The sequence below is a fragment of the Uloborus diversus genome, chromosome 2 (assembly GCF_026930045.1).
Source record: "Uloborus diversus isolate 005 chromosome 2, Udiv.v.3.1, whole genome shotgun sequence".
In the NCBI taxonomy this organism is placed as follows: domain Eukaryota; kingdom Metazoa; phylum Arthropoda; class Arachnida; order Araneae; family Uloboridae; genus Uloborus; species Uloborus diversus.
Genome location: NC_072732.1, coordinates 171,330,409 through 171,356,240, shown reverse-complemented (window position 1 = coordinate 171,356,240; position 25,832 = coordinate 171,330,409). Strand labels below are relative to the sequence as shown.

At 32.8% G+C, this 25,832-nt stretch overlaps 1 protein-coding gene across 1 annotated transcript in view; it reads left to right on the top strand.

Annotated features, from left to right (window-relative positions):
• The window catches only part of LOC129216147 (TATA-binding protein-associated factor 172-like), an 84,515-nt gene that overhangs the window by 4,908 nt on the left and 53,775 nt on the right, over positions 1 to 25,832 (top strand). The window contains exons 6-12 of the mRNA XM_054850304.1: positions 3,222 to 3,385; positions 4,466 to 4,602; positions 4,919 to 5,015; positions 7,489 to 7,647; positions 12,065 to 12,160; positions 13,539 to 13,715; positions 15,479 to 15,619. Coding sequence (XP_054706279.1) covers positions 3,222 to 3,385; positions 4,466 to 4,602; positions 4,919 to 5,015; positions 7,489 to 7,647; positions 12,065 to 12,160; positions 13,539 to 13,715; positions 15,479 to 15,619 — 971 coding nt within the window. The remainder of the gene's footprint in view (positions 1 to 3,221; positions 3,386 to 4,465; positions 4,603 to 4,918; positions 5,016 to 7,488; positions 7,648 to 12,064; positions 12,161 to 13,538; positions 13,716 to 15,478; positions 15,620 to 25,832) is intronic.

Here is a 25,832-nt window from a genome sequence, read left to right as displayed (position 1 = left end):
TGCCTTCGGATAAATACCCCCCCCCCCCAAAAAAAAAAAAAAATTACCTTCCCACTCTACAGGGGAACAGATGCAAATGAGCAAGGCAACAGAAAAGAAAATTTTGCTTTTTTTTTGCTTATTAATGTGAAAACTGTTTCTATATTTTCCATGTTATCACTTAAATATCAATAAAAAAACACCATACTGTCTTAATAACTTCGCAGTTTATTCTTCCAAACATCCCTCATGCTTCTTTTTTTTTCATTTTGGATATGACTAACCTAGATTGTAATTTTAAAATCCTGAAGTTCATAATGAATTGCTTATACTTCTCCAATTATGACATTGAAAAGAAAGATTCTTTGGTACACGATATGTTTCTTTCGTGATTTCATCAAGTCTTTCAATAAAAAATATTATAAACTGTGTAATACATATGTATATATCAGTTTTACCAATTATTTCATATTTAGATTTTTAAAAAAAATTCTCATTCGCTTTTTTGCATTTTTTATAAAATACCCAGTTTTTGGGCATTTACCCAGGCTTTGGGTAAATACTCGGGTAAATACCCAAAAAATATTTACCTACCCGCTGGGTATTTACCCGATCCACATCACTGAGAATGGATGACAGGAATTTTCGAAGAATTGTGTGGTTTTTAGGTGTAACGTACTAATTTTCACTTTGCCAGGTTGGCAGTGCCGTGTAATGGAAATAAAAATCAACTACAGTAAGACTCCAGTTATCTGATTCAATTGGGATCGTTAGATAGATTTTGCTCTGGAAAAGGGTCCTTTTTAATTATTCTATGTATCTTTGAAATTGGGGGAAAAACATTTTTTTTAAGGAAACATAGCTTTTAATTAATTAAATGAAAGACAATTCTTTTACTTGTTAAATGTACTTAAAGTGCTGCTTATTAAACGCCAATTGAACTGCTCAATGAGAATGTTGACTAATCATCCCAATAATGTTTGCGCTGCACCAACACTAGTTTCTGTGGAAATGACAATAGCGCACATAGACAGTCTTGTTTTTGCGAATAATAAGAACCTCAACATCTTAATTTTTTTTCTGAAATCCTGCAAGCAATTTGACTAGTCGGAGTTCAGATAATTGTAGTTCTACTGTGTAAATATTTTTATTACAGTAAATGAAATGTTATAGGAACTTTTTCTCCTCCCCATGAGGTCACCCAACCTATGATGTATACATAGTGCTTATATAAAATATTACCAAACAATTATGATTTCAAAGCTGCTGGTGAATTCCAGGAAAAAGGGGACCTGACACTTGAATTTTAAAAATTAATATTCTGTAACTTGCCATGTACCATTCTCTTCAGAAATAAATGCATTTCTTGAGTTTTAAATTGTTTTTCCCAAATGACTTTTAGAAAATCAAGTTTTCACTTTGTGTTTTTACAGAGCAAAAAATCTTTTTGTTGCGTACTCAATAAACTTGTTATCAGCATATAATATTTAGGTTAACTTTCATCTTTTGAATGTCTAGTTAAACTTTTTGGTAAGTAATTTAAAATTTTTTTTTCAACCATGAAATAGGTCCATTACTAAGGTGACAATTTGATGTCCTTCATTACCAAAATACTATATCTTAGATAGTTCACCAAGAACCTATTGCGTGTAGAAACTAATGTTTTTTTATGCAAAACAGAATAATGTCCCTTGTCAAGGAGGCATAGTTAGAATTTTAATATAGATTTAATTTATATGGTTTTTAATGGTAATGGAAGGACAAAAAAATATGAAAACGGAAGGACATTTAATTCTAATCTGGTACAGGGTAAAATTTTAGAACGCTAGTACAAAACTATTATTTAAAGTTAGTAGTCACATTTAAAACATATATAAGTAATATTTGTACAAAAATTATGTGTGGTTTTATTTAAAAATTTAACTTTTATTTAATTGTTTTAAAAACTCGTGATTTTATTTCTTCTATTGTATGTGATGAAAACTGCACTTAAAAACTCCTAAACATGTGAAAATCATTTTGGTATGACATCTCTGTGATATAACAAGCCAATTCAAGCAGAAACATTTGCTTAAAAACTTGAAATTTATATTGGAACAATACAATATTGAAACTGCTTTCGGATTTGTTGCCACAAGTCACAGGAAAGGACTGTTGAGAGCATTGATTTAACCATTAAACGTACTGCGAAGAGATCGGTAAATTCATACATCAACTTTCAAAAAGATGAAGAAAAAAGGATCCAAAAATATCCATTCTATTCCTGACACACCAAATATGCTCTTTTTTTATCCTGTAAGAAGTTAAGTTATTGAATATAGTAAATACTTCAACAAATTGAAGGATATTTCACTTCGTCAACAGACTGACTTTGACAGTCAGTAAATAATTTTGAAAATGAAGATACAGCTGAATCAAAAACACCAAATCATAAGAATATGCCAAAAGATTCATTAACGTTTGGACAAGTTTTGCTAGTTGATGGAAGGGAAAAAATTCACAAAGAGCAGTGTTGCATAGGTACTTTATATAGAAGATGAAGGAATAGAAACATCTTGTTTTGAGAATGCGTAATAATGTGAGAATGAGCTTTGTTCGCAGAGAAAGAAGATAAATGCTCCATATGGATTATGATAAAATTATTGAGTATTTAGAGTTCAGAATTGTAGCAGTTGGGTCAGGCATTAGATGTCATTGTTTCAGACTACTGTATTAGCTGAAAAAATTTTTGTAAGTTGAAATTCACCAAGTTTAATTGTTTTGTACTTCTTGTCCTTTCGTTACTGTCCTTCCGTTACCCTTAACAAATACATAATTCATTCATTGCTTAAAATAAGTATTTTTTAAAGCTAAAGAAGAAATTGTTATGATTGAACACTCTTGTATCTGCTCTAATTTTTGTAGCGTTTTCCCTTTTATAGTTTGGATGAACTTTTGGAGAGAATATGATAGCGTGAAAATCTTGTTGCAAAAATGTCCTTCCCTTTTAAATTTGATTTTTAAAAAAAATTGTGTATAAAAGTCTATGCATCAGTTTTTGAAAAAAATGTGCGTTTTGATACGCTCACAGGCAGAAATGCATCCATTTTTTTGTGAAACTGTCCATCTGTTACCGCTGGAATTCACCTGCTGTTAAAAATATAAATTTTTGTTAACTAGAATATTATTGTTTAAATTTAAACTCAAATCTTCAATTTCTCTTGCTGATTTTGCTTTGATATAATGTAAAGCATTTTGTCTAGATATTGATCCTCAAGAACACTTGGCAAAGCAAAGAGAAATGTTAAACAAGCATTTAGGATTAAGCTTTTCATCTTTTATTGGAATTGATTCTAACTATCTGTCCAATGAAGATTTTGAAATTCGTCAAGATAATAAGAGGCTGAATGTAAAGAATGAAACAAAAGTAATGTATAGAAGAGTTCATTTTCTATCTTAATGGGCTGTATAAATTCTTTTATTTGATAATTTTTATAGTGATTTTTTTTTAATGTTAGTGGAAGTTTTCTGAGTTTCATCTGTTGCCAAAACTTGAATTGCAGTCATATCTCCTACATAAAAATAAATCAATATAATTAACTACAGCCAAATAAAGAGTACCAGCTATGGTACTTATTATTTAGGATTTTTCTTTAGTTTATGGATACCTGAATTGAGGTATTTTTTAATTAATGAGTTCATAAATCGGGTAAGAATGATTTGCCATAATTTGTTATTGGACATCCAAATTGGATGCTATTAAAGGTGTAACTTAATTTTCTTCATAATGCAACATAGAATATACTATTGATTGCTTTATTTTCTCTAGTAGCTATTTAGAATATTTTTCAAGAAACATGCTTTGAGAAAATTACTACTAAAAATTTAAATTTGTTGCATTCAAAAATTACGTTTAAAAATATTAGTTAAGTTTTTCTCAATATATTAGTACTTAGATCACAATGAGTGTCTCAGTAATAATAAATAGCTGAAATTGATTTTTAAACATGCATTTTCTGTATTCTTTTCATAATTTTTGGTATTCATGTTTGTTACGAAAAAAGCTAATTATACAAATTCTTGAATTTCGGCATTTGGTATTAACCAAGTTCAACTGTATAAAAATTTTGTTTTGTAATGGGAGGGGTAAACAAAATGTTAATTACAAACATTTTTGGAAGAATATCTAGGGGTATTTAAATTAGATTTTTTTACTGTACAGTTGTCCTGCAATATACTCAAAATGATGTCCAAAAAGTTATCTAGTCTTAAAAATGCTGAAATTAATTAATATGCATACTCATAAATAAAGTTTAAAATAACTAGAGCTCGCCTCTAAATATTTTTTATTAATTTTTTGTCTTAAAATATATGATTTTTTAAAAATTTTTAGCTGTTTTTTTACAAATAAAATTTTAAGAACTTGTTACAAGTTAGTTGGGTTATATTTTGTTGCATTTTTTTGTGCTATTGTACATTTTGAATCGATATTGATCTTATGTTTTAGGCTAGTGTATTGGATGAGCCTTATTCACCTGCATCTCGAGTAAAACTGAAATCAAGTTCTCAAGATGGATGTTCAAATCCTGATTCCAAACAAATAATGCATTGCTCTCAAAATAATGTTGCCGCTCTTTCAAATGGGTTTGTTGATTTTTACCTTTCTGTTTTGGTTTTCTAAGATTTTTTGTCTAAAAGTCTTTGATTTTTCATAGTGCAGAACCTTAATGTTTAGCAAGTTTAACAGACTGCTGAATTGAAATTACTAAGTACAAATATCCATTTAGAGGTTTTAAGTGTTATTAATTTCCTTTTTCATCACCCGCAAAAAGTTAATTTTATGGTAAAATTTTAAATTTTGTTCTTTTGATATGGAATTTCATAAGTGGCAAAGTATATAAAACGATTGAAGATGTAATTCAAATTTTTAAAGTACTGAAATATTTTTTTTACTTTCAAGGTCTGAACCTATTACGAAGAAAAGGCGCTTAGGGGAGAAATTATCTGATGACAATTCAGTAGATCTGAACAGTAACTCTGATAGCTTGTGGGAGGAAGTAAGTTTGAAGTTTTTTAATGTACAGTCAAACTCTCTTATAACGAGCATGAAGGAACCACGATATTTTCTCCTTATAACCGAGTGCTTGTAAAAAAAAAAGGTTCATAAAACTTCATACGCACTCGCTTTTTTTTTATTATTTTTAACTTTCTATGCAGTACCCAAGAAGTTGGTAATTTGCTTTGAACTGTTTAATTGTCTCTTTCTTGTGTATCTGTTATGTCTTAGGGTTAACTAACATAATTTTTAAATACTTCTCCCAGGGTCGTATACAAGGGGGGGTTCTTAGAATTCACCCCCCCCCCCCCCCGAAAAGTTCGGTTTGACATTTAAATGTTCGTTTATATTAAAAAAAATTTCAAAAAAATATTGTTGGAAAACTCAAATGCCTTGTGTATATTGATTTCATAAAACGCTTTCATAATAGATAACCCGACGGCTTGAACATTAGCGCAAAGCTCCGCATGAAAGTTTTAAAACCCTCCCTGAAATTATTTTCTAGTTATATATACCACCCTGACTTCTCCACTCGACATTTTTTAAAAAGGCACTCATCACTTGTTTTCAGGATCTGTGTTTCAGTTGACTTTATGATATTAAATGATTTTTCCAAGAAAGGATAAGCTGGTCTGGAGGTCTATGAAAATTTTATCCATCATAAATACTGCTTGTTAAAAACGGGTTTTGCCTCCCACATTCTTAACATTGTACCAATTAAATACTTCTGATTTCCTTGTTGAATCCTGGTTCTCATTGAATCGGGGCTCGTTACAAGCAAGTTCGACTGTATTTGATTTGTTTACCATATTGAAACTTGGAAATCTGTCTTTTATTTGATCAGATATTCAGAACTTGGGTAAAAAAAATATATAAGCTCATTTTTCATTCAATAGATTGAAAATAAAGAATTATTAAACTAATTTAGTTTAAATAAGAGGTCTGAACAGTGCTGATAGGCTTCTAAGCATTTTAACTGGTTAATTTTAAATTAAGTATTATAGGAAATATCTGGGAATCGACAGGAAACAGGTCTGAAGCAAGTTTTACTGTAGTGCAAAAATACCAACAAAAGTCAAATGTATTCCAACTGTAGTACTTGCACTGTAAATGTTGGGCTACATCATAAAATTAAATGAACATGTTACACAATATATTAGCTAAATACCTAAATTTTTTGAGTTATTCGGAAAAAAAAACCAATTGTATAGAATATGATTGTCACATTAATTATTGTTACATAAATGTTTTTGTCATTCATGTAATTGTCACTAAAATTGCCAATTCCCCTATTCTCATGTTATTTTTAGTTATGATTCTGTTTAGTTATATTCTGCATATAAACCTGGATTTTTAGTGAAACAATACATGTCATTAACAGCATTAATTTTATTTGAATAAAAACTTTAAAATTATTTTCTTTTAGTCATCTTCCTCTTCTCTAGACAGTATAAAATGAAGTCCCCAAAAAGCGTCTGCGTGTTTGAACTCGCAAAACTCGAAAACTACCCGGCAGATTTCACTGAAATTTTCAGTTTGTTCCTTTAAGTCCTGAAAAGGTTTGCAGACCTGTTCGAAAAAATTCAATGAGTTCTTTTTTTATTACAATTTAGGCCCAATTTTCGCATAAATTCTCAAATATGGGGGTGAAAAATTACTTGCAAGTGCTCATATTACATATTGTTGGAAAATGTAGAATTTTCCTCGTTCTATGCAATTTGTTTCAACGCTCTAACTTAATTACAGCGGAAGCGATTTGCGTTTTTAGTTCGAATTTTTTTAGGCTTAGCTGAAATTAAGGTACTACTTTCTTCCTTAAATCTATTAATAAAAAGCGAAGGAATTGTCCCACCGTTTTCTTTTCAGCACCATTCAAAAGAGCTGCTTTTTTTACTCCGGTTCTAACTCAACCTATGGTCGCAATTTTAACCCTCTATCTCCATTAGAAAAAAGTTACAAGCAAATTGAAGTTCAAAAATCTGTTCTCTATTCAAGTTTTTAACCATTTTATTTTGTGTTTCCATGGTAACGCTTTTTGAATAAATTGTTTATTTCCATCTTTCTCATTTTCAATTCTTCTTTTATTTTGTGTTTCCGTGGTTACGCCTTTTAAAGCCATCTATCTCATTTTGTTTTAATTTCTCAAAAGTATTTTAATATGTGTCGTCATGGTTTGGAGGGGAAATTTTGCATGATGGTTTTTCTTTTCTTTTATTTATGCCTGATTGTTGAATATAAGTCACTTGACAAAATTTTTGTTTTCAAAGTAAACCGGGCAAAGCCGGGCAATGCAGCTAGTTTAGATATATTTAGTGAATATTATTTAAATTTTTACAAATTAAGTAATTGTAAACAGTCATACATATATTTATGGTTTAATATAATTGTAAGACAAATTTATGTTTTATGTGTAATAAACATTCTTTCGTTCTATATTCTTAGATTTCTTTCTTTTTCTTTTTTTACCTTTCTAGTCAAAACAATGGCCTTTTGAATCATTTAGTGATGGATTGGTAAGTGATCTCTTCAATCCATCTTGGGGTGTTAGACATGGAGCTGCTACTGCCCTTAGAGAAATCGTGAGAATTCATGGAAGAGGTGCTGGTAGAAAAGTAGATGTTCCAGCCAGTCAGGTATTCAAATAATGTCATTTGCTTAATACAGGGAATCTACCCGTCCGGAATACCTAGAAATGTCAGGGAAATATTTTGTACTGGAAATGTCAGGGAAATTTACTTTTGTATGCAGAAAACCTATAATTTTTTGAAAATTATAACCAGTTTTAAAAGATTTGTTTTCATTTTTTGCTGTTTAGTAAAATAAATTTGGTCAGAAATTTATTCAATTTGAAATTACTAAAAGAAAATATTTCTTTCCTTAAACTTATTGATTTACAAGAGAATTTTTTGGTTCTAAATCTCTTTAGATCTTCTTCTCCATATTGTCCATGGTGCTTTTAAAACAGGATTTAAATCCAGGGATCTAAATATGTTTCTCTACACTGTCTTTAATTTGTTTAAAGATTCACCAGCCAGCTATGCTGATTTTGTATGCTTTACGAACACTAATGTTTCTCCTCTGAAATTTTGTTTAATTTGGTGAGTAGAGAGCTCAACTGTTGCACTAACGGCTTTAGACATTTTGCTGCTTTTAAAAGTCTTGGTTCAAATGGAAGAGGTTTCATATGTTGAACCAAATACAAATAGATACCTATGACACAGTAAAATCAATATTGAAGTGCAATGAACTTTTGGAAACAAAATTGGGTTTTTTTATTTCGGTGACATCAGAATTGCAAGGTTTTTTAATAAAATTCCAGGCAGGTATACCAGTGGCGACTTTCCTGCGTGAAGAGATGTATTTGATGCTTAACAATTAAATGAAGTGATTTCTTAAAAGTTCTGTTGTAGAAAAGAACAATTCTGAAGGAAGTTGAAGTCCCCCAGAAATGTAATCTTTTACCATTTACGGATGTGGACATTGGTTTTGCAGCTAGACCTAGTCTTAAAGAAAGTAAAGCATCAGATACTGTTAAATCTAATTTTAGGAAAGAATGTCTCTCAGTTATACAAAAAATGACTCAAAAATTGATAGAAAGAAATCCCTTACGTTTTAAGTTTTAGAGGCATAAGCTACCTATCTCCAACCATCATATTTACTTCACATTCATCCAGTTTTAATAAGAAGATGGAAATAACTTTAGATTTGCTTTGTTGATTTTTATCAAATGACAGCCATCACTGCTGATAATGTAAAACCAGGACTTTCTAAATTTGTTAAATGCCCACTTATTAAAAAGAAAATGTCTGATTTAAATGTGAGCCTAAGAGATGAGATTTTTTAAACCCTGCCTTGATTTAAGGAAAAACGAATTTACGACAGAAAAATGTTTTAGTTTTGTCACATGGAATTACATTAAACAGTGGTATAAACGTAATGTGCATAAAATGTCACATAAGCACGACCAACTATTAAAAAAATAGCAAAAGTAGCTAAACTAACCTTTAAAAAAGCACCTGTAAAAATTTTGTTTGGGATATGGAAAACCTGGAAAAGTTAGGGAAGCTGAAATTTTTTTTGAGTAGACACCCTGTTAATACTTTAATTTCTTATTCTTAAAAGTGACTCATACTGTATATTATTCTTACAATTATGCAATTAATATTGCATAAAATTTGTTGCTTAAGTAAAATACTGTATTTTGTGTTATTAGTAAAAGGTCATTCTGTTAAATATCAGCCAGTAATTTGAAATTTGGTGTCTCAGAAACTAATGGTTTTCCATGTAATGATTTTATCTATCAGGTCAAGAAAAAAAACCTGATCTCAACTTTTATGTGACTAAGCTTTTCAGGGGCAGATACAGAAAAATAATTTGGAGAGGGCACAGGAAATTGAATACCTTCCCCCCCCTCGATGTTTCATAACAAAATTTTAATGACTTTATTTTTAAATGTGGGTGTATATTTATTTATTTTTTTAGGATTCCTTCAGGGTCAATGAATCTACTTCTAAGTACATGGATATTATGCACTAATATACTTTTAATGTGAGTGGAAAACATCTTAAACATTTCAAGCCATTTAAATACTAAACCCAATATATTGTCACAGAGATGCTAGACAATGTGAGTGGCTTTACTTAGGAACATTGTCATAAGAGTCCTGCCAACTCTCCCGTTTTTCACGGGAGACTCCCGTTTTTTACTCCATTCTCCCGGTTGTACGTTTGAGTATCCATTTCTCCCGTTTTTTTATTTTTTTCGGGTTTTTTTTCTTTTTTTAAAAATTAAACTTAATTTTCTTCCTTAAAATAGTTACTCACAGCCCTAATAGATAGCGTGGTCAGCAGAGCAAACCCACACTGCTCAGTGAGCTCACGTTCGACGAGCACGACCGGTTAGTTAATCACGTGACAGCTAATGATCACGTGCTCCAATCAATCAATCAACTGCTTAGAATGGTAACGTATGCGGTAACCGGTTGATCATAGAACGCTGCGGTTAGTAACCGGTTACTTACCGATCGACCGGTGAGGTTCGTCGAACGCAAAGTGAGCGGCAAACATCCGATGGGTGCGTTCGGAGTGTCGACCGAAATGCTTCCGGAGATGGTATTTTGGTTTAACTCTACGTTTCCACTTCTATCTCGCGCATGCGCCGTTGCCGTTTTCGCGGTATCGTTCAGTTTTCAGACGCATGTTAACTGCGCCGCGTGTTTTCATCTTGATCTACAGCGTGCGTTGTAGTTTAACATTCATCTTTAGCGATGTCTGAAAAAAAGAAATATCTACAAACAAAAAGAGCGATTATACGAGTGAATTCTCTTTCATGAAAAAATTAAATAAATACCTGTTATAACAGTGTTTTTTACTTATTATAGCATCGTTTAAAATCTCCCTTTTTCTCCCTTGAAGCTTTGACTGGATCTCCCGTTTTTTCTTTTCATAAGGTTGGCAAGTCTGTCATAATGATTATAACACGAAGGCAAGGTTATTAAATAAACCCATAACTCACTTGAGTTTTTTAAAAATTAATTTATAAAGAAAATCATAACTTCATAACATGTAAATTTTACTGAAGAATTCAGAAACTATTTCTGTGAATTTCAAAACATTTGCTGATTTGTTCTTAAAGCCATGATATAGTTGAGATAACATATTGATACTGCATGTTGTTTCCATTAAAAATCATGGTTTTTCCAAGAAACTATCTCATGATTCTTTCATTTTGCATTTTTTATAAGCTGAAAAAGAAATTTGTTATTTTGCAAAGTGGTTCCTAGATCAAAATGAACTTTTAAATGCTCCTACACATCTTTAAAAATTTTAATTATTGAATCCATCAAAGAAGAATTAGTGGACCAATTGCGATATGATCCCTTTAATTTGAAACCAGTGGGTTAAATGTATTCTGCAACTCTGGGCCTCTGACTCCAGTAATACTTATTTATAGCAAACAAAAATGCTTTGATTCAAAATATGCTGTGTGGGTTTTGTGTTCTTTTTAATTAACTACGTAAAAAAAAAGCGAAAGAAATGTCAACTAAAAAGTATTGAATAAAATAGTGAAATTAATTCATTCTTTGGGGGAGGGGCACGGGCCCCCTGGGTCCCTCCTAAAATCTGCTACTGAAGCTTTTAAATCATTTATTTTTGAAAGTGCAAAAATTGAGCTAAATAATTCACATTAACATTTTAAAGTTACTAAATCAAAGTTTTGAGGCGGAAAAACAACAACTCAATTTTGTGTCATTCTCTTTTGCTCCTAATGATCTGTAAAATGTCAAAAAAATATCTATGCGGAGGGATACAGGAGTAAAAATTAAAATATTTTTTTTGAAGATTTTAAAAATTCTAATTTAAAAATCTCAAACACATTTTTTAACTTTTTTTTTCTTCCAAAAACCAAAAAATAAAATAAAAATACTAATGTATGTTTAGAGACCAAACAATGTTAAAAACAAGAAATTGCACACATGTGTTCCAAAGTTCCTAGGAACCCTTTTTGCCATGCAGAAATGTGTGAGTTTATAAATGTTGGATGGCATCATATCCATGAACTCGCATCTTTCTTCATTAAAAGTCTCTTGAAACACTTGTCTGCTTTTTTGTGCATTGGGTCTGGAATGGCATTTCATTACTGTATTTTTTTTTTTTTGTGGAAAATACCAGTATAATACAATCTCCTTTTGCGTGGAATTGGTAAGGACTTCAGATTCTGTCATTTCTCATTGGCATTTCAGTGCTGGAAAATTTATAAATTCAGCCCTGATATATCAATATAAGCATCTATAGTATTTAGTGTGTGTGAACCCTGTTTACCAAATTTTTAAATTGGCCACACAAACAAGAAATTCTCTCTTGTGCTATCAATACTCGGAAATATGCTATGTACATGTTTTCCATGTTGATACTCTTGTTGTCAGATTGTTGGTTAATTTGTGAATACTTCTAATAATCTATGCATTAAACATTTACCTTTGTGTGAAAATTAAATATGTAAAAAAACAATATTCCAACTTTCAAAAACTAAAATAATTTTTTTTTACAGATGGAATTTCTTAACCAGATATGGCTGGAAGATTTAGCTTTGCGGTTGATTTGTGTCTTAGCTTTAGATAAATTTGGAGATTTTATATCTGATCAAGTATGAAGCTTTTATTTTATATCAAGTTTGCATTTCTTTTTTTTAAATGTTAAAGAAGTATATCTTTTTCAAATGGTTGCAGTTTTATTAAACATGGTAATTTCCCTCTCCATTTCTCTGCATATGCTTGTGTTAAACTGAAGTTTCAAAGAATGCTTTCTACATTACTCTACTTATCGATAACATATACCATTGGCCATGATGTAGCATGCTCATGGGCAAGGTGTCAATAATTGAGTATTTTTGGCCCTTTATCATGCATTGACTAAATAAAAAGAACAAATGTATGGATTCAAAAACTGTTTGTGGACTAATCTGTTCTATTTGCTGCCAAAAAGCTGTTATGAAATTTAACCATATTTTTAAATTGCAGGAATGTAATAAATTGTTGTTAAATAATAAAGTCTTGGCGTTTTTTAGGTAATAACGTGTGATGGTTAAAAATTACGAAAATAAAAGAAAAATCTATAATAAATGTGCTGTAACATTTTTGCTGTAAGATTTTCTGCATTGAGTGATTTACCTCTTTGAAACCCACAACAGGCAGAAATAAGGAAATAACTGCTTGTTTTTGTTATTTTTTTTACACAAACCATCCCTTCCCTTTCACCACTCTATTATTAAATAAGCTAATATTAACTCCAACATGCAGGTAACGCAGGGTCTAATACTGCCGTGGGCAGGTTAAGGGCAGTAATTGTAAAATTTTCATTTTTTATTTTTTTTGCATTTTTGTCATCTGTTGTACCTGAGTTTTATTTTTATTGTACAAGCTTAATTATTTGTTTTCTGTTGAAACAAAAGCACGAAAAAAGCATCGTAATTTCCTATTGTTTATATTGAATGCAAAATGCTCTTTTTTGAATATCTCAAAAACTTATTTCTCCAGTTGCTGCCACTTAACAGCCCATGGCAGTATAAACCTATATATGATAATTTGATTAATTTTAAAGAGTTTAAAGGAGACAAATTTGATTTGCATTCTAACAGAAGAAACAAAGTATTTCATTTAAACCATGCAACATAATAGCTCAATTTCTGCTGATTATCTCAAATGCGTGCATTCCAACAACTACGTATTTTCCGTAGTTGCTATGGAAAATAAAAAAACTTATGTTAAATATGTACAGTAACTTGAAAATGTGGCATAAAATTGTTTTATTTTATTTATTTATTTATTTATTTATTTATTTTTTTGTGATTTGCCCATGCGTCTATTGTGTTCATATTGATATTTTGGGTAAGTGCTACGGGTGGTTGGATGGCCAATATTAGAGGGTATGCTAATAACAATGATTGCTCTTTTGTTTTTTATTTGTAAATGTTCTTGTTCACATAAAGATTTTGAAAATGATGAAAATTACTTTATTTGATATAGGTTATAGCTCCTGTTAGAGAAACCTGTGCCCAAGTTTTAGGTGTGGTAATTAGCATAATGCTGCCAGAACAAGTTGAAAAAGTTCTTACAATTCTACTTCAATTGCTTGTTCGTCCTGAATGGGAAGCTCGACACGGTGGACTGCTTGGCTTGAAATATATTTTATCTGTTCGAAAAGTAAGTTTTCTTAACAATTCCTTTGAATACTAAAATGTTAGTGATATTCTTTACTATCTAAGTATTTAATGATAACAACTTTTCCATTATATACTTAATATTTTCATTGTTCAGGAAAATTATTAGCTTTTTTCTCTCTGTCTCTTGAAAGTTGAGTATTGATGAGTTGAGTATTGAGATAAATATTATATTCTTTAACTTTCAGACCAGCATATATTTATTATGTTCTGTAATGCAACTTACAAATTTACTGATAAGGAGACAAATTTTGCAGTTTATCTCATAATTTGATCTACTATGAATTGACTAAATACTGCAACTGCCAAAACAATACAATGTCTGTTTTAATGACACAAATGTTTATTGTGGTTTTCATTGCCAATTTATTTCTTCAATTCCATTACAACATAATTCCCAATATAACAGATAAAATTTGCAATCGCTTAAAGTTCATTGTTATGGGATTTAACTGAATAATAATTTCAAAAAAAAAAAAAAGAAATAGAATGAAAAAACATGAAAATATTTATACAGTAAAAAATTTTAAGATACTTTTCAAGGTTTCATTTCGCACTCTTAAAATAGTGCTAGGTAAGCATTGAAATGTGTAACAGGCTCTGGTGTAATAATAGTGCATAAAAATTATCAACATGATTAGTAAAAAAGATAAGGGTTTTCTCCCCACAAAGTCTCCCAATTTTTTTATTCTTTAGAGATAACGTTATCAATTGCTTAAAGTAACAACATATTATATTGAAGATTCATATTTAAACTGCATTTTTTTTGGCAATAAAGTTTTTTCTATTTTTAAAAAATCAAAAAAGTTCACTGTTTAAAAGAATTGAAACCCTCATGGTCCGTTGCATATGTGTCTCCTCTTGCTCATTCGCAGAGGAGTGCATTGAAATGATTTTCACTCCTAAAGGTGGAAGTAGCTGCAAAAAGGCTAAGATTCACTGATGTACATAAGTAAAACATACTATGTAAAATTAAACCATTGAAAAAGCTATTTAAAACCATATGTTATGTTAGTATAATTGTTTATTGATTATTGGAGCACAAACTTATATTAATGATAGGTATTTTTGCATTATACTAATAATATATTACAGTATGCAACAACAACATATATATTTTATTTTTTGCTTATTTTAAACAGTACATGAATAATATTAGTTTGATTATTACTTAATTTTTTTACTTCAAATTTGTAGTGCAAAATATAAATATAGAAAATATCAAAATGTCATGATGTTTTCATAATAAATATCGGGTATATATCAGGGGACCCTGTTATTTAGTAACAATTTGAATTCATTTTGTTCTATGATACTCTAATACTGCAGTCAAGCCCGCTTATTAGAATATCAGTTAAAAGAATATCCCCTTTAAACAAAAATAATTTCAAAGCACCAAATTGTAGTAATTTGTTATTTTGCTTCTGGATAATGGAATATTTTGCTTATTAGAATAATTTTTTGTGGTAAATTGGCTATTCCTTTAAGCGGGCTCGACTGTGTAACTTTCAGTCAATGTATGAAAAATGGTTGTTTACCGTTTGTCAAACATTTAAATTTGTTTACGATTTGGTTGCAACATATTAAAGGCTTTATCCAAACCGAATATTTTGTTTGCTTACCTATGCAGAATATGGAATACAAACTGAATATTTAGTGCATCTTTTAGTGACTTACATTATAATCTTACTTTATGGATACTGTAAATATGCTTTGATGTGGTATACATGGTTGTATTTTTTATAGGATCTGAAAACAATGATAATACCTCTGGTTTTTGATCCAGTCTGCATCTGTTTGAAAGATAGTGTAGATGATGTTAGTGCTGTTGCAGCCTCAGCTTTAGTGCCAGTAGCTAATGTAATCGCCAACACTTTGCCAGAAAAGGTAGATAAAAACAAATATTTTTTCCTTTGTGATAACTCGGTTATTGTGGATTTAATTTGCAGTTAAAAACTGCAAAATGAGACATTGGAAAATCAGTTTTAACATTGGAAGGACTAAGAGAGATACGAAAACTCGCTGTTCACTGAAGTAAATTGAATGCTAATTTAAATAAAACAAAGCCAGTTTTGATGATTTTTCTGATTAAAGTTTTGAATAAACTTGAAAAAAAAAATCTTCTATTAGACTTGTTAGATAATTGCCATGTAAAATTGCCCTCCAAATATTAGGGGTGTCCCAAAATTTGTGAACACTTGCAAAAAATTTAAATTTTGTCGCCAAGTAATAACAAAAACAACAACAAAAATGTTTCCAAAATACTAAAAATTGGAATGCTGAAAATTGAAATTTTTGGCAAGTGTTTACAATCTTTTCTACATTTTTACTACAATCTAAATACTAGGGACAACCTAGTATTTAGACTGCAGTTTTTCATTAGGTTGTCTTGAATTTGAGAGAAAGTTCAGCTTATTTGTGTGAGATTTTTGTTTTTTGATTAGTCCTTCTATTAATCCTATTCTTAAACACCTTGGTCATTCTTCTTATCCGGGGGGGGGGGGGTTGTCATGCCCCCCCAATAAGTATATGTAAGATAAGTTTTGTATGCATTCCGGTCAGGGGAGGGGGGGCGATTTCCCCCTCCCTAAAGTGTAAAAATTCAAAATAAATTTCTGGGAGAAGGTCACCAAACTATCCCTCTTCCCTTCCCACCAAAACATCACAAAAAATTGCCTACAACTGTATTTTTGCTACTTTACTTCTAAATTTTCAGGTGAGAATCCCTTAATTCTCCAATATTATCAATAATCATCAAAAAATTTTAATTTTCGAAGCTCCAATTTCGAAGATATTGCTAGAATTAAATCTTTTCTGAAAATGTTGTTAAAGAGGGCCTTCAATTACGTTTTTAGATCTTCAATTCCGAAAAAATTCCGGTGTAGGGCCCCTGAACGAGTCTTCCAAACTCTGTTCCTTCTCCCTACGTCATAAAAGATAACTTATAACTGCCTTTGCAGGAGTTCAATTTCTAAAAATTTCCAGAGAGTAGCCACCATTCCCTTCTTTCCTCATCTTTCAAAATCGTTCAAAGATCATCTAAAACTGCATTTTTGGAACTTCGACAGTGAAACATTTCTGGGAAAAATTTCTGAACCCCATTTGTTTTGCTATGTCATCAAAGGTATTGCATTTTTAATACTACAATTTCAAAATTTTTTTCCGGGGGAATGCCCCAACTCCCCCCCCCCCGTTTTTAGCATAACTAAAATTGCTTTTGAATCTCTAATATCAAAAAAGGACTGGGGAGAATTCCTGAATCCTAATCCTCTCCCATCAAACCACCAAAGATAGTAAACAATTGTTTTCGAAACATAGTCTAAAAATGCTTTCCTAACAAAAAAATATTTGGGGAGATCCGTAAATCCCTCTACTTATGCGCGAATATTAAGCAGCTCTATCAACAAACAAATCTACAGTGAACCTTCGGTAAGTCGAACTTCGATGAGCCGAAAACTTCGGTAAGCCGAAGTGAATGTTTACTCTCGTCTTACTGAAAGGAGAATCAATGTTATTTATTTTCGATAAGCCGAAGTTCGTTGAGTCAAAATATTCGATAAGTCAAATTTTATTTCGTGACTGTCGTCAAAGTTTCTTTGCTAACGTAACTCTATAAGTCGAAATAGTGTTTTTTTTTCCCCCTTTCCAAAAAGTATGAACAAAAAGAAAAAAATCGGCACCATTGCATTGCATCAAAAGGCGTCTAGACAAAGTGGATCAAATAAATCTCGGACACGATTATTTGCACATAATTTGGCAAGTTATTTTTTCGTTTAAATTATTGCTTACTTCATTTCTTTCGGTAGAAAACAAAAAGCTGCTCATAAGGGAAGTCACAGCTTTTATTTAATGCAGCCAGAAAATTAGGTGGGAAATAGCACAGGGAGGGTTTTGCTTACAGTACTGAACATAGTTTATGAACGCAGTAGAATACATATATTGTCCGTTTTCCAAGAGAAGGCACTTAGCCACGCACCCTCGAAAGCAGAGTTCCATTTTATGCGGGTGGGGGGGGGGGGAGATCAGTACGCAATCCACGCTCTTCTAAAGAAGAAAACTAGAAAGATTTAACTTGGGTGTGCATTTTAATTTGCAAAAAAGTCTTAGTGTCATTTACATCACTTTCTTCACTTGTCTCTTGTCATTTTAGTTAGTATTCTTCCATTTTAAAAACTGCTGCTTTTAAAATAAAGTGCTATGATCCGAACATACCTTCTGCCGAATACAGCGAAATAGAATCATCGGATACCATGTGACGGGGGAGGAGTCAAGTGCCTTCTTGTGAAAAACGGACAATACATACATTATTCAGTCGCCCTCTATAATGAACACCCCCATAATTTGAACACTTTTGTTCGGTTCCATGAGTGTTCAGACTAGAGAGACTTCAGTGTACTTCGTCATTCGTTAGTAAGGATAACATCAGGTTGGGAAGGTGTCGACAACATCTTTTATTTAAAAAATAAATAAATAAAAAATAAAATAAAATAAAATGAAAACTGCATAGAGGTACAATATCTACACTTCGCCTTCTTGGAGTACCATTTCGATCTGTGAAACCCATAACAGAGTTGAAGACGAAACACCTAACAAAAAAAAGTTTCGGCCATTTTTCGCTTGGCGGTGCCAGAAAAAACGACGGTGCAAGAAAAGCAGCAGATGTATTGCATGTTTTTATAGAATCCCATTCGAATGTCCCCGACTCCCTGTTTGAGGTTTTAAAAATATCTGAGGACTATTAAATGAGAGAAAAAATTCTACACTCAAAGCAATGTTTGATAACAGATTAAAAAAATATATTAATTTGAATTTTTGCATCTTGAATTCAAATTATGTTTTTCGCAATCGCGAGCGTGTGTGTGTGCATGAATAGGCATTTGTGTGTTTGTGTAGGCGCATGTATGTGTGTTTGTGTAGGCGCATGTGTGTAGGTGCGTGTGTGTGTGTATGTATGCATGTGCGTGTTGTGTATGCAGTGCTGTGTGTGTAAGCGCGTGTGTGTAGGCGTTCGTGTGTGTATGTAGGCATATTTTGTCTGTGTGCAGGCATGAGTGTGTGTATGTGTGTGTATGTGTGTGTATGCGTGTGTGTGTAGGATATTGACACAACCTGGAGACAGTTTTCGCAAGAGGAGCAGCACCGTGAGGCCGGTCGACGCGACGGTGGTGCTTGTTGGCATAAATTAAAGTTAAGTTTAAAATCCAGAAGTTAAGATATTTAAACTAAGCCAACATTAACTGGCCGTGTAATGTCAAGTTGGAGACAAGCAAAAAACATGTTTCAGAAAAATACATTTATTAAATATGACTAGAATAACATCCCCATAAAATACACCCCCAAAATATCATAACAAAAGTGGTTCCAGAATATAAAGAAAAATGTCACCAAGATGTCGATGCAGTCACTTGCCACTCCGAAGGATCAGGTAGAAAACGCACAAAAGGTCCGCCGAATCACACTTCAGGAATGTCCGGACTGAACAGGCAACATTACACAATACGTAGATCGGTAAACATCACAGGTAGACACGTGGAACTCACATCCCCGACATTTTAATTGGCCGGACACAACACAACAGGTTCTTCACCTGGACTCACTAATTCCAGGACTTGGAAGATTAAACATCACATACCACAAAACTCCCGCTAGCATCGCGGGGAAAAACCCCCCACACGTGAGCCGGACTAGGCTTCACTATCAGAACCAACCACTGGGGATCGTTGAAAGAAGAAAAACGAGAGAGAGATCGCTGCCACTCGCCACAATATATATGTTTTATCAACCAATGAGATTCCATGCCTCGATGACGTCACCACACTAACTTCTACTTCGACCATCACTCATTTGCATATTCCACTACCGCGAATATTCGTACTCCTCTCCATAGCACGTGCGGTCAACAAGTGGAATTAATTCGAGTCGATCAGGTGACAACTCAACTTTTCTGAATCGACACATCGAGACATGCAATCTCCGATGGTTTCAGTAAACAGTCGCCATTAATTATGGCGTGGGGGAATCGTCGATTGAAGTGTTAGCACCAACTAGTTGACAGGTTCTACTTTTACCAGACTGGGCTTAAAGTAGGTACACTTAACTTTAAATTATTTTCTTTAAATTATCGGCTGTGGACCGAGAATAAAAACTAAATAAAATAATATTTTATGCTAACAAATTCCCCCCTTCTCGGTTACACAGCACGATACACTTCAAAACGACATGAAAACTGACATATTTCAAACAACAATTAAAAAAAACTTTTAAACACTTTTGAGAAACATTGAAAAATTTACACATTTGAATATTAAACTTTTACATTTTCATAATTACCAAAAATGAGTTTGCACATTTTTTTCAATGTACCCCGAGTCAGAGGCTTGGTAAACGTATCCGCAGGATTTTCTGCGCTTTTCACATATTTTAATTCAAATGTATTTTCCTCTACTAAGTTTCTCAAAAAATGATATCTGACATCAATATGCTTTGTTCTGGAATTTTCTATAGGGGAATTTGAAAATTCTATTGCAGCTATATTGTCACAATTAATTACAGACCCGTTAAATTTATATCCAGCTATTTCAAAATGTGATGTTTCTTCTAAAATTCTTTTTAACCACACCACCTCTTTTGCTGCTTCTGTCAAAGATATATACTCAGCTTCCATGGTGGACAATGAAACACACTTTTGTTTAAATGTTCGCCAGATAATAGGTACTTTGTCAATGTAAATAATAATTCCCCCCATCGAAATCCTATCGTCCCTATTTGCAGCATAGTCTGAGTCAGAAAAACCATTGATTTTAATTTCATTTATTGCAGATAGACTTAATTTATAATAATTTGTATATTTTAAATAACCTAAAAGTCTTAATAAACACTGCCAATGTCTTTTACCCGGATTTGCTTGAAATTGAGATAATAAATTAACTGTATATGCAATATCCGGTCTAGTTTTCCCTGCTATATAGGACAAACATCCCAATAAATTGCGATAAGGTACTTTCTCCATTTCTTTTATTTCTTGGTCCGTTTTTGGACAATCACCTAAAGACAAAATTGTACCTTTCGCTATTGGGAGGGTCGAGTATGGGTATTGATACTTTTCAAAATTTTCACAAACTGTCTCAATATAAGAATTTTGGTGTATAAAAATTCCCCCATTTATTTCTTCAAATTCTACCCCCAATAATTTTTTAGTTCTCCCTAATTCTTTAATATCGTAATGTTTTGATAAATCCTGAATTGTTTCCTGAATTATGATTTCATTTTTTCCAAAAATTATTATATCATCTACATACATCAATAAAAACACATTTCTGTTTCTTGTATAAACACAGTTACTACATTTAAATTTCAAAAAATTTAGACCTTGGAGAACCCTATCAATTTCCAGGTACCAATCTCTCCCCGATTGATGGAGACCATATAGCGATTTCTTTAGACGGCATACCCAGTCTTCTTTTCCCAGGATTACAAAACCCTGTGGTTGTCGCATATAGATTTCTTCATGCAAATCAGCATAAAGATATGCGTTTTTTACGTCTAATTGAAAATGGCTCCAACCCAGGAATATCACCAGAATTGAGAAAAACATTCTTATCAGGGAGAAATTGATAACTGGGGAGAAAACCTGAGAATACGATTCACCTGCCACCTGCCTGTTTCCCATCGCAACCAATCTGCTTTTAAATCTGGCAATTTCCCCTTTAGCATTCCTCTTCAAGTCATAGACCCACTTATTACCAAGTACTGGTTTACCAACTGGCTGGGGAACTAACTGCCACACCCCCCTTTCTTGAATCACTTTCATTTCTTCTGACATGGCTTCTTGCCAATGTTTTACTTCTGGGGTTTTCAAGCATTGATTATAGTTTTGTGGAATTAGCACTTCTGACAAATTTGCCTCTGGCTCGGGTTCCATTTGTTCCTTAGGAGAATTAAAAATATCAAACAAAGGATTATAAGGTACATTTTTACTTTTGAAATCAAATAGTTCAGGATTGTAAACAATGTTATTCTTCTTACAATATTTTTCTACATCATTGGGTGACCTTAACCTGGTTTTATTTCCCTTTTCATAGTAATAGATATCAGTACGGTCCCCTTTCTTTCTTTTTACTGCATCCCTCACCCATTCAATTTCCTCACAAGGGGTGGGAGCCTTTCTTTCATCTATCTCTTTATCTAAGAGAACTTCACTAATAGGTTTAATAAAAGAATAATCATCATCATTGTCTACATTCCCATTCAAGTTTGATTTCCCCCATATTAAATTTTCCCTGAAGACCACATTAATAGTTTCAAAAATTTTCTTTAGCTCTGGGTCCCAAATTCTGTACCCTTTTGCTTGGGTTGCGTAGCCCACCATTATGCCTTTCTTACTTCTCGAGTCAAATTTCTTTAGGTTTTGTTTTTGCATGCCTCTGTAGGCAATACATCCAAACCTCCGGAAATGCCTTACTGAAGGCCTGTTTCCCCAGAACAGCTCAAATGGGGTTTTCCCCCTTTCTTTTAGGACTGTTCTATTCCTAACATAATTAAAGCATAAGGCGGCTTCCGCCCAAAATTCTTCCCTTAGTCCAGAGTCTTTCAGCATTGCCCTAACCCCATTCATTAATGTCAAATTGTATCTTTCTACTACCCCGTTCTGTTCGGGAGTATAAGGGTTGGTTCTTTCTATGCTGATGCCTTCTTTAATTAAGTGGGTCTCAAAATTAGAATTTGTGAATTCCCTCCCATTATCAGACCTTATGGCCAAAATTTTCTTGTTGAGGGCTCTCTCTACATGCCTCTGGTATCTAAGGAAATATCCAAAAGCTTCATCTTTTGACTTTAGAAAGTAAATAGTGGACTTCCTTGAGAAATCATCAATTATGGAAAAAATATATCTTTTCCCCCCTAGTGACTCCACCGGAAATGGCCCTGCTAGATCCATGAAAAGAAGCTCAAGTTGTCTTTTAGACCTTATCCCTGGAGTGGGCTTAAATGAACACCTTCTTTTCTTTGCAATAATACAAGGCTCACAATCTGGCCGGTTTCTACTTTTTATATTAAGTCCTTTGACACAGTTCTTCTTTTCAGTTTCCAAGATACTGTCATAATTAATATGGCAAAACCGTTCATGCCACAACTCCAGGTCTAATCCTTTGACCTCGGTTACATTTACATTTGGTGGTGAGTCACTACTTTGATTACTTAAAAATGAAGTGGGTTTTACAAAATACAATTTATCAATTAAAAATGCAGAAAAAAGTTTGATACCATCATTATTAAAAATACATATTTTACCAGGATACCACCTTAATGAAAAACCAAGACTGTCTATCCTGGATCCGGAAAGCAAATTTCGTCTAAGTGTTGGAGCATAATAGACCTCATTCAATGTGATGGTTACTAGCTTACCATCTGTTTTAATTTCGAAAACAATTTTCCCTACCCCCTCGACTTGACTATTTACATTGCCCACAGCTACTTCCATTTTTGTATTTTTAACAGGCCTCAATTCACAAAACAAGTCCCTATCTTTACAGAAATGTGCCGTGGCACCTGTATCCAGTAAAAATACTGGTATTTCCTCCTTCAAATTTGTGTTGTTGGCCTGCACTCCTGATATTTTACTGATGGTGCAAAACATTCCAGCCTTAGGGGGATTACTTTGTTTGACAAAATTACGATTACCTTTATTTTGATTAGTTGGTTTTCTGCTCCAACACCGAGCCGAAATATGCCCCTTTTTCCCACATGTGAAGCAAACTCTCGTTTCAAATTTATTTACATTTTCAACTTTCCGCCCAGTCTGGTGTTTATTCTGAACTGAAAAAGCATTAACACTTGAACTACTATTTCCAAAATTTTCATTTCCTAAAAATTTTAATCTCCCCTCTTCTGCTAAAAGTTCATCCAAAACATTTGAAAAGTTAAATTTACTTTCATCCCATCTATAAATATTTTGTACTATTCCCCTAAAATTTTGATCTAAACTACGTATTAGTTGAAATCCCTTTAATTTCTCATCCATTTTATAGCCATTCTCCTCCAACTGTCGGAGCAAACACTTCAATCGAGCCGCGAACATTCCAATAGTTTCTTTTTCATTAATTCTGCTAGAAAAAAACTCCTCCCACAATCCGGCAACACGGGCTAAAGACGGAGGTTCAAAATTCAATTTCAATGACGTCCATACAGCATATGGATCGTCTAAATCATCTATTAGTTGTTTTAACTCATCCTCTATGTTGAGGTAAATAATCGCCACTGCTTGGCCCCTCCGTTTCTTTATTTCTGCCGAAATACCTTCTTCTAATTTTGTTTGGGTTAATTCCCATAAATCTCTTTCTATCAGTACCATTTTCATATTTTTCGACCATGTTGCCCAATTGCAGGAGTTAAGTTTCTTAATGTTTCGATAGTCCCTTTCCATTATTCTGAAAACTTTTGCAAATTTGTCTCCAACCAAAATGACATTCGACCGAGCTCTGCTACCACTTTGTTGGCATAAATTAAAGTTAAGTTTAAAATCCAGAAGTTAAGATATTTAAACTAAGCCAACATTAACTGGCCGTGTAATGTCAAGTTGGAGACAAGCAAAAAACATGTTTCAGAAAAATACATTTATTAAATATGACTAGAATAACATCCCCATAAAATACACCCCCAAAATATCATAACAAAAGTGGTTCCAGAATATAAAGAAAAATGTCACCAAGATGTCGATGCAGTCACTTGCCACTCCGAAGGATCAGGTAGAAAACGCACAAAAGGTCTGCCGAATCACACTTCAGGAATGTCCGGACTGAACAGGCAACATTACACAATACGTAGATCGGTAAACATCACAGGTAGACACGTGGAACTCACATCCCCGACATTTTAATTGGCCGGACACAACACAACAGGTTCTTCACCTGGACTCACTAATTCCAGGACTTGGAAGATTAAACATCACATACCACAAAACTCCCGCTAGCATCGCGGGGAAAAACCCCCCACACGTGAGCCGGACTAGGCTTCACTATCAGAACCAACCACTGGGGATCGTTGAAAGAAGAAAAACGAGAGAGAGATCGCTGCCACTCGCCACAATATATATGTTTTATCAACCAATGAGATTCCATGCCTCGATGACGTCACCACACTAACTTCTACTTCGACCATCACTCATTTGCATATTCCACTACCGCGAATATTCGTACTCCTCTCCATAGCACGTGCGGTCAACAAGTGGAATTAATTCGAGTCGATCAGGTGACAACTCAACTTTTCTGAATCGACACATCGAGACATGCAATCTCCGATGGTTTCAGTAAACAGTCGCCATTAATTATGGCGTGGGGGAATCGTCGATTGAAGTGTTAGCACCAACTAGTTGACAGGTTCTACTTTTACCAGACTGGGCTTAAAGTAGGTACACTTAACTTTAAATTATTTTCTTTAAATTATCGGCTGTGGACCGAGAATAAAAACTAAATAAAATAAAATAATATTTTATGCTAACAGTGCTGGCAGAGGGTGCTGGTGGGAAAATAAAATGATAGGAATTAAAAACAGTCAAGTGAGAACAATAAGCAATCCTGATTGTTTAAAAAAAATAAGAAAGTAAAAATTGTTATATCATACATAAAACTATAAACTTGTTTTCCAACCTATACAAGCTCTTGAATTTATAGAACTATATTCTACATTTATTATGTCAAGTATATATCATCGTCTTAGAGCAACAGTAAGACATCTAATCCCAGGTATAACAGTAAGATATCCTACTGTTCCCTTGAAGCGACGATATTATCTTTGATACATTACTCTATCACTTTTTTGCTCATATTTTTAATGAGTGTCAGTGATGGTATTTATTTTTTCTATATAATTTGCTTTTTTTATTCAATTTGCCGAATTTTCGATAACAGGAATTTTTTTCGCTGTCCCTGCAACTTCGACTTACCGAAGTTTTACTGTATAACTAATCCACTTCTACTTTTATTTACAAATCCAATTTTTATATTTCATTATGTTCAGTATAAAGACTGGCAAAACGAGATGGCATCTTGATGCTGTAACCTTTCTATTATAAGAAAAAAAGCACAATTGAGGACTCAATGGCTAC